This window comes from Pygoscelis adeliae, unplaced genomic scaffold (assembly GCF_000699105.1).
Source record: "Pygoscelis adeliae isolate BGI_AS28 unplaced genomic scaffold, ASM69910v1 Scaffold42, whole genome shotgun sequence".
Taxonomy (NCBI): Eukaryota; Metazoa; Chordata; class Aves; order Sphenisciformes; family Spheniscidae; genus Pygoscelis; species Pygoscelis adeliae.
In genome coordinates this window covers 7,544,301-7,552,724 of record NW_008824283.1, presented here as the reverse complement: position 1 = coordinate 7,552,724, position 8,424 = coordinate 7,544,301, and the positions used below count along the sequence as shown (strand labels likewise).

Genomic DNA, 8,424 nt, shown 5'->3' with positions numbered 1-8,424 from the left:
AACCTAACACTATATTCTCCTGCATTTCTGGGGTCTGAGAACTGAGACTTTGAAAACTGTTTGTTGTTTGGTGTTCAGCAGAATTTCCAGGACATTGTGCTCACTTCTGGGGGACCGAATAGAATAAACAAAACTATGAATGAAGAGTGTGCATGAATCTCTTCATTAGTTTGTGGTTTTAATTTCCCAGTAAGGATGGGTAGAAAAACTCTGAGCCAATCGGAGGTTAATTTAGAATCAGTAGAGGAATATGGTGTGGAAGAGGCAGAATGTGTACAAGCCAAATTAAATAGAAATGGGTGATACTTGTTTTGTCAACTTCTACCTGTTCTCGTCATGCTATATTTTTTTTGGCAGGGTCTTTTGCCTTTTGGAAAATGCATTTACCACACTCCTTGGCAAGTCCCTCAGAAAGAACAGAACGTGTTTGCTTCCAGAGATGAACACGTCCTCTCAACTGTATGTTTCTGAACTAAACCTGAGTGCCTTTGGCAGCAACTTTACTGTGCCTACTGTCAAGAGCAAGTCATCGCCATGTGAGCAAGTGGTCATTGCAGCTGAGGTGTTCCTAACTCTGGGCATTGTAAGCCTCCTTGAAAATATCTTAGTTATATGTGCAGTAGTTAAGAACAAGAACTTGCATTCACCCATGTATTTTTTTGTTTGCAGTTTAGCAGTGGCTGACATGCTGGTTAGTGTGTCTAATGCTTGGGAGACCATAACAATATATTTAATAAACAATAGACACATAATTATGGAAGATGCCTTTGTCCGTCATATAGACAATGTCTTTGATTCAATGATCTGCATATCTGTGGTGGCTTCCATGTGCAGTTTGCTGGCTATAGCTGTAGACAGGTATATCACTATCTTCTATGCCCTGCGTTATCACAACATCATGACAGTGAAAAGATCAGGGCTTATTATTGCATGTGTCTGGACCTTTTGCACGGGCTGTGGCATTATCTTCATTCTTTATTATGAATCAACTTACGTGATCATTTGTCTCATCACTATGTTTTTTACCATGTTGTTCCTCATGGTCTCGCTATACATCCATATGTTCCTCCTAGCTCGTACTCATGTGAAGAAGATAGCTGCTTTGCCTGGGTACAGCTCTGTCCGTCAAAGAACCAGCATGAAAGGAGCCATCACTCTGACTATGCTTCTTGGCATCTTCATTGTTTGCTGGGCTCCATTCTTCCTTCATCTCATCCTGATGATCTCCTGCCCTCAAAACCTCTACTGTGTTTGCTTCATGTCTCACTTCAACATGTACCTCATTCTCATTATGTGCAACTCAGTGATTGATCCCTTGATCTATGCCTTTCGTAGCCAGGAAATGAGGAAGACCTTCAAAGAGATAATTTGTTGCTATAGCCTGAGAATGGTCTGTGGGTTATCAAACAAGTATTAAGAAAACAAAGCCAAGGAAGGGAAAATTCTCAAAACCGGGGAAAGGAATCGAAATGCAACATCTTGCAGCATCTTGTAGTTCTGCTGAAATGCCTATGGAACATCTTTCTCCATTCAGCTGTCATTATTTCTGTGGCAATCAGAAACCATATTTTAAAATGTGATTTTACCTTTCTTTCTCTCCACGCACCTCTCTCACAGTGGTGGTAGGAGCTACCCAGTGCATCTGTATTACGGGGAGAAAGAATATTTTGAATCTCATTTACCCTACTGAAGACTGGATCTTATAAGAGGATTATACAGGGGAAGCCTTATTTTAATTTGTGCCAAATGCAATGAGTGTGACCTGCCATGCAATGAGCCCATCAGTGTGTGTTTCTCTTGATAGTCTTTGTCTCTCTAGATAGAGCATGGCTTATTTTGATGCCCAGAATTAACAGTTTTTTTGCTATTTCCTTTTGAAGACATAAAATCAGAGAAGTAGCTCCAATTATAAGAGTTCACATACCTCGCTCAACAGTTATGACCAATATATATGCACATATCAGCAGTCCTGTATTCTGGTCATGACTGTTACTGTCATAAAATATGTGTTATGTAAGAGGACAGTGCTACCACAAGATTTTCAAATCTAACTATATGTGTTCTTATCACTGTGGGGTAGGATGTACCATAGGTGGATTTTAAGGCTGAATATGAAGTCTGAGCTGATTCTAGTTTGTCTGTTTTCTTTATTTGCCAGGGCTAGGGTGAAGGATACATGGCCTCTAGAGTCACGTAATTTTTTGTGGAGACGGAAAGACTGGGTGAGTGGCTGCCTTTATATAGACATTAGGAAAGTGTTTCAGCTAGGAGTAGCTTTTGTTACTGGAGGAAGCTGTACTGTAGATTGCATCTTTTAAGCTGGGAGAGACAAAACAAGTTTGATGATCAGAAGGCATAGCAGGCAATGGCAAAACAGGGATTTCAAAAACTCAAGCACATGCAGCTACAACAGAGTCTCCTGACTTTTGCTCCCCAGACAAATAGTTTTTGTCTTTGTTGAGGGGATTCTAAGGTGGAACACTCATGCCTTTTGTGTGAGTGATTTGCATCTAGTCATGCTCTCATAAACATTCTGTTCTGCAACAGCTGTGTAATGTGCAAAATATTGGATTTATCACAGATGAAGGAAGTGCAACTGTGGCATTGATTTCTTGATGCCAATGGATGGTACATATGTTGCACTGCGATATAAGCTATGAAAATATTTCAAGCTGTGGTACCCTTCTGACTAGATATCAGAAAATACCTTGGAAAAATGAATTATTTCTTCTGAAAAGCTGAAAGAACAACACTTGTTGTACTTGGTTTAGGGATGCTCTAAAACTGTTGCTGTCATCAGTAGGACTACAATTGATTCAATGGGCCTTACGTTGTACCTTCAAGGTGGATGTCCTGACCATGTGTTAGGAAAATTTTTTTACCATAAGGGCGGTCAAACATGGGAACAGGTGCCCAGTGGTTGTGCAATCTCCATCCTTGGAGATATTCAGAAGTTGACTGGACACAGCCCTGAACAATCTGCTCTAAGTTGAAAGCTGACTCTAACTTTGAAGTTGGCCCTGCTTTGAATGATTTGGAATAGACGACCTCCACAGGTCCCTTCCAACCCAAGTTATTCTGTGATTCTATGAAACAGTTTGCATATTATGATAAAATTATGATTTTTTCCCCCTCCTGATTTAATCTCTTGTGTAAGAAGACTTGTAAAAGATTCTACTCCACACATTTAGAAAAATAGCATACTTTGTGTCTTCATTTGCTTTGGAGGTCTCTGGCAGGATAAGTAGAGTGCACCTTTAGCACCTTATACCTTTTGTCTGCTGCAGCTTAAAATATATACTGCCTCCAGCTTGCACATACCTCCCTCTGATATGAGTGGGAATGTTATTCTCAGTGGAGACACCTTATTATGTTGACTGTAAATATAATGGTTATATCAGTGCACTAGGCACTGTAATCTTCCTTCAGCTGTATCTGAAAATGGGCTTTTAGAGGTATGTTTGTGGTCAGTAGTGAGAATCTTCCCTTGTTTCAGTCCACCTCTTAACCTGATCCACAAACGGCACCTAAGAGTGGGCTCTTGCTACTATGAATGTAAATAGCAAAAAGGAGACAGTTCAATTGCGTAGTGAAAGGTACCAGCTGATGTTGTAAATTAATCATTAAATCTTCACTGGGTATTGCAGATAAGACAGTCTTGTACATAATTGTAAATCAACAAAGAGGAAGCCAAAACTGTAATAGCTTTGGGTATTTTCTTGAATTGTACATTACTTTTTTGTTGGAAGTTTATTTGATGTATAAACACAGACATATGAAGAAGCTATTAAACTGGATTGCTGGAAAACCCACTATGGTTGGTTATTCATTGTAACGTGTCCACTAACCTTACAAATTATTCACAGAGGAAATATTGCATTACAGGTTTTCACTTCTCAATTTAAACAGATGCCTTATTAAAAAACACATTATGAAAGAGAGTTACAGACTCATACAATGTATTTACATTCATACCTATGTTCCTCTAGGTGTCAGCATCACATCCTCTTTATAAGCTTTACAGGTAGGAGCTAAGACAGCTTAAGGGGGAAACGAAAGTATTTTCAAGAACAGGCTAGAACAGTTCCTGCGAAAACAGGCTGTTTACATTATAGGAATGCATATAAAATGCGTGTCTCTCTGAGGACATGACATGTTTTAATCTGTTTCTTTCTCCTGCTTAGCCACAGAATGAAAGCAACATTTAGCATGCTTTCACTTCTACCAGAGCTTGGAAAACACTAAGTATTCTGATAGATTGGGACAAGCAAGCATTGTGTAAGTATGAAATTTGCTGTCAAAAGACAGTCATGAAAAAAATAGCTGCTGGGCTGTCATTGCACCGTGTCCCCACAGCTAATGGTACTACTCTTGCTTATGCTACCAGTCATTTACCGTTTGGTATCAGTCATTGGAAAGAAGCTCGAATCACACTATTTCTGTCCCAGAGCTCCAAACCAACTTCTATTGTCCACTGCTGCTTTGATGACTGAACACTTCACTAATTCTAACTTGTGTGCCACTATTTTGAAGTTTTTAATAAGAAATTATTCTGAACTCACTCCTGTTGCAGGTGGGGTCAACTTCTACAAACTCACAAAGGATGGTGAAATTACACCTGCATTTTAAGTAGATTAGTAGGAGCAGGGAAAATATTAAAAAAAAAACAACCAACATTTCTAGCTGCACCAGAACTTCATCCAGTGAAGCAGAAGACTGGGTTCTTCAGTCTGTAATAATGTAAAGGGTGGTTGATGGTAGGCATGTTGCTCTGTCTCCAGATCACACTGAAGTACTTCATATGTTGCTCTAAGTTTTGCTTGCTTTAGTAGATTGAAGTAGATGGTTGGCTTTTGCAACCGATGGCATTGCCTGGATAATCCCACACCCAGCATGCTTCTATACTGGCATGAGGGAAATCTGAATCTTTTCTCCAGGCCAAGGCCACAATAAGGTACCTGGAAATACTAGTTTTCCAAGAGCCTTAGCATCTCCTGTAACACAAAAGTCATAACTGAATGGAGCAAAGAGGTCATTTATGATCCTGCGCCAGCCCTGCTTCCCAAATGGGCACAAGTCTGTCACAAAAGGCTCTAACTACTGAGTACTACTGCCTCTGGGTCTGGGCTGGGAGGGATGACTGCTTTCAGCTCTACAACCTACAGGCCTGCAACTTTCGTGTAACCAGTGTCCAACTCCCTTTTGAAAGTGGGTTGCACATTCCCACTGCTTGGGCTTTTCCTTTAGAAAACCTTCTCTGAGTGGCTCTCTGGAGACCTCAGTTCCATTTTTCAGGAATCCTGTACAGAATAAGTGAAGAAACCACAGGAATTTCCTGCACACACAAACTTTAAGAATGCAGAAAAGGTTTATACATCTGTGGGAAAGCAATAACTCCCTCACACAGTCTGCTCTGTGAAATCTCAAAGGACTCTGTTTTGTCTCCAAAGCCTTGTGGGGGGTTCTCCTGCCTATCTTGCAGTAAATCCTTCTTCTGTTGCTGGTTAGCTTCTTGCACAGAAGACCAGCTCGTGGTGACCAGTGCTGTGTTCAGGGATTGCAATGGAAGGTCCCGGTTTTCAGCTGTGTTGGTATGCATGCACAGTGCCCTTCCTTTTAGGTAGGGTGGGTGAATAAGATATGGGAACATGGATGTGGAAATGGGGATCCCCACATCAGGGATGGAGAGTCATGCAGGCTGTGGTGGAGCTGCCTGCACAAGTCTCTGTGCTAGGTTATCTGCACGTGAGGTATTCTCCCTCCTTTTCTAATCTTATCATGTATTACAACCCGAGCTGTGTGCTCAGGATCTGGATCCAGCTTATTCTTCACACAGGATGGAAAAGGACAATCTGAAGTATGTATGTATGTGTCTATACTTACATACATGCCTACATGTGTATGAGTTCTTACTCCCAAATACAGAGTACAATCACAAATGACATCAACAAACAAAATATATGTGAGGATGTATAATTTCTTTTTCCATAACCTTTCTGCTCTTTGTCATCCAGTTATTTGTTACACTACTTTCCAATTTGCAGCTTGTTTCTCACATTTCCTCCACCTGTGAACAAACTAGCAACAGTCTAAACCTGAAGCAGAACAAAAAAACCTCAAGTGCTTTTTGCATCCTGAGCTTTTGAAAGTGATAGCGAATCAGTGTGACAGAACAGAGTACCCCTAGCACCTGTCACACTGTCTAGTAAAAATTAAATTCTTATGGTCCTTAAGCACTATCCCTAGAACACTTTCTTCTTGAGCTGTTTGCCTAAAAAAATCTAGGAATGTGTGACTGGCCGTACTGAGCACTGAAAGTGAAGGGTCTCCATCAAAATAAAGAGCAGCTGTTTAGGGGAATTATACAAAGTCTGGACATGTGCATGGTAATCCTCTGGAATACCCTTACAGCTTCCAGCAAGCTATGGTTTAGGGACTTCTTGGGCAGGAGGTTATATTTACAGCTTGTGACTGATAGCTCTCAATGAATGTTTCTTACAAGAATTTATCTAATCACTTTTGGATCTCTCTATACTCATCTGCAACATCTTGTGACAGTAAGTTTCACAGTTTAGATATGTTGTATGGAAAAATTATTTTTTTCTCCTATAAAACATCTGCTTGGAAGTTTTCTTCAATGTCCTTGAGTCCTTATGTTGTAAAGAAGTTAAAAACTGGTCCCCATTCACTTTCCCTGTGCCTACTCCCTTATTTTCCCCTATAAAGTTTCTCTTTTCCAGCCAAGGATCCTAGCCTATTTAATTTCATACCTTGTTGTCCTTATGTTGTTTTCCTAGATCTACTATATTCCTTCTGACTCAGGGGGGACCAGATAAGCATGTGATAATCCAGATATAGGTGAAAACTAAATTTCCACAGTGCCAGATGCTGCTGCACATTTTGTTCTCTATTCTTTTCTTAGCAGTATGTAACAATATACTTTCATTTAGTACAGCATGCTCCATAATTTGGAAAATTTCAAGATCTCTAGAAGAATTCCCTCTCTGCAAATGCTCATAGGAACACATACTCTCTGTTCTCTAAATGGCTTATGTTCTCAATGATGAGGGCTTTGGTCATACATCAGCATGTAAAACATATGCCAAAAATATGGTGCTTAGGAGTGCTTCTGTGTTTCTAGGTCCAAGTACATGCCTTGGCCGTGTCCCAGCTCTGTAGCAGAACTCATCTGATGGACACAGCTTCCATCTCCCTACCTCTGATGGGAAAGAAGCCTGACCACAGAGGCTGGAAGGGCCTTGCAGTGTGTACCAGCCATGCTCTGGGTGGCTGAGGATCAGGGACCCCAAGTTCAGACACAAACTTCTCCTGGAAGCCCATCATTTCTTTGAAAAGGGTAGTAAGAATGTCATTTGTGCAACTACCTCCAGATGGTGATTCGCCATGCCTCTCCTTTCAATTAGGCTGGTTTTACACCTGATTAAAGTGAAACAAGAATTGGAACTATGAGCTTTGTATGCTGGCCCCAGATGATTTTCAAGGGCTCCAAATGAACTTTTTTGATGCCCTGTTACACAAATGCCCTAATTATCAGCAACAAAACAAAACACAAACCCACAAAGAAAATGGGATTATTTTTTCTCTCTAGTTTTCCAGTTTTTAACAGGACACAGCTACTTTTGGCAAGCGATAAGGGGTGCTGCCCATAAATTAGCTTTTTCATCGGCTTTTGTACCTTGCATAGAAACTTCGTGCCTACTTAACCTACCCTGAAAAAATGACCCTAGGAATACCTATAATTTTTGTATTATGCCTTTTGTTTGTCACAGCTTTGCTCTGAACTACTTTCTGGAAAGCTTTGCATGGGTTTTGAGTCAGGACCTAAATCCCTGAATTTCTAGCAATTTCTAGCAATATCCCAGCAGTTCATAGGGCTGGGATAGCCTTACATAGACCTCAGTATTATTTCTGCTTCACAGGTTCCCTGTGCTTTTTAAAGTTAGGGGAATCTGTCCAGGATATTCTTCCTTTGAAAGGGTAGCAGGAAATACTCCCATACTTTAACTTTGTTTTAAATCTATAGCAACATAATTATTAGTAGTGCCAACATTGACCTAAGCTCAGAGATACATCACTGAAACCAAAAGTAGCTCTTTCCCAAAAGTTTCTCCCAGAGGACAGAAAGAGCCCTGGCTATAACAAGGAGAGGAGATTTCTGCTCTCTGCTCATACAGTGGTAGATAAGTGGTGGAGCTTGGGGAAGCAAGCATTTTAAATCTGTGTTAAGTTCACACTTCACTCTTACAGAGGATGAAGATGAATTGCCTTTTCTTGCTGTGAGGACTGGTCTGTATTAAAAATGTCATAGAATCATAGAATAGTTTGGGTTGGAAGGGACCTCTAAAGGTCATCTAGTCCAACCCCCCTGCCACGGGCAGGGACATCTTCAACTAGATCAGGTTG

General features: G+C 40.6%; 1 protein-coding gene across 1 annotated transcript in view; it reads left to right on the top strand.

The window, feature by feature from the left end:
- Window positions 1-1,900, top strand: part of MC5R (melanocortin 5 receptor) — a 2,567-nt gene extending 667 nt beyond the window's left edge. The window contains exon 2 of the mRNA XM_009318519.1: window positions 358-1,900. Within this exon, the coding sequence (XP_009316794.1) occupies window positions 440-1,417 (978 nt within the window). The 5' untranslated portion in view covers window positions 358-439 and the 3' untranslated portion in view covers window positions 1,418-1,900. The remainder of the gene's footprint in view (window positions 1-357) is intronic.
- The last annotated feature ends 6,524 nt before the right edge of the window (window positions 1,901-8,424 follow it).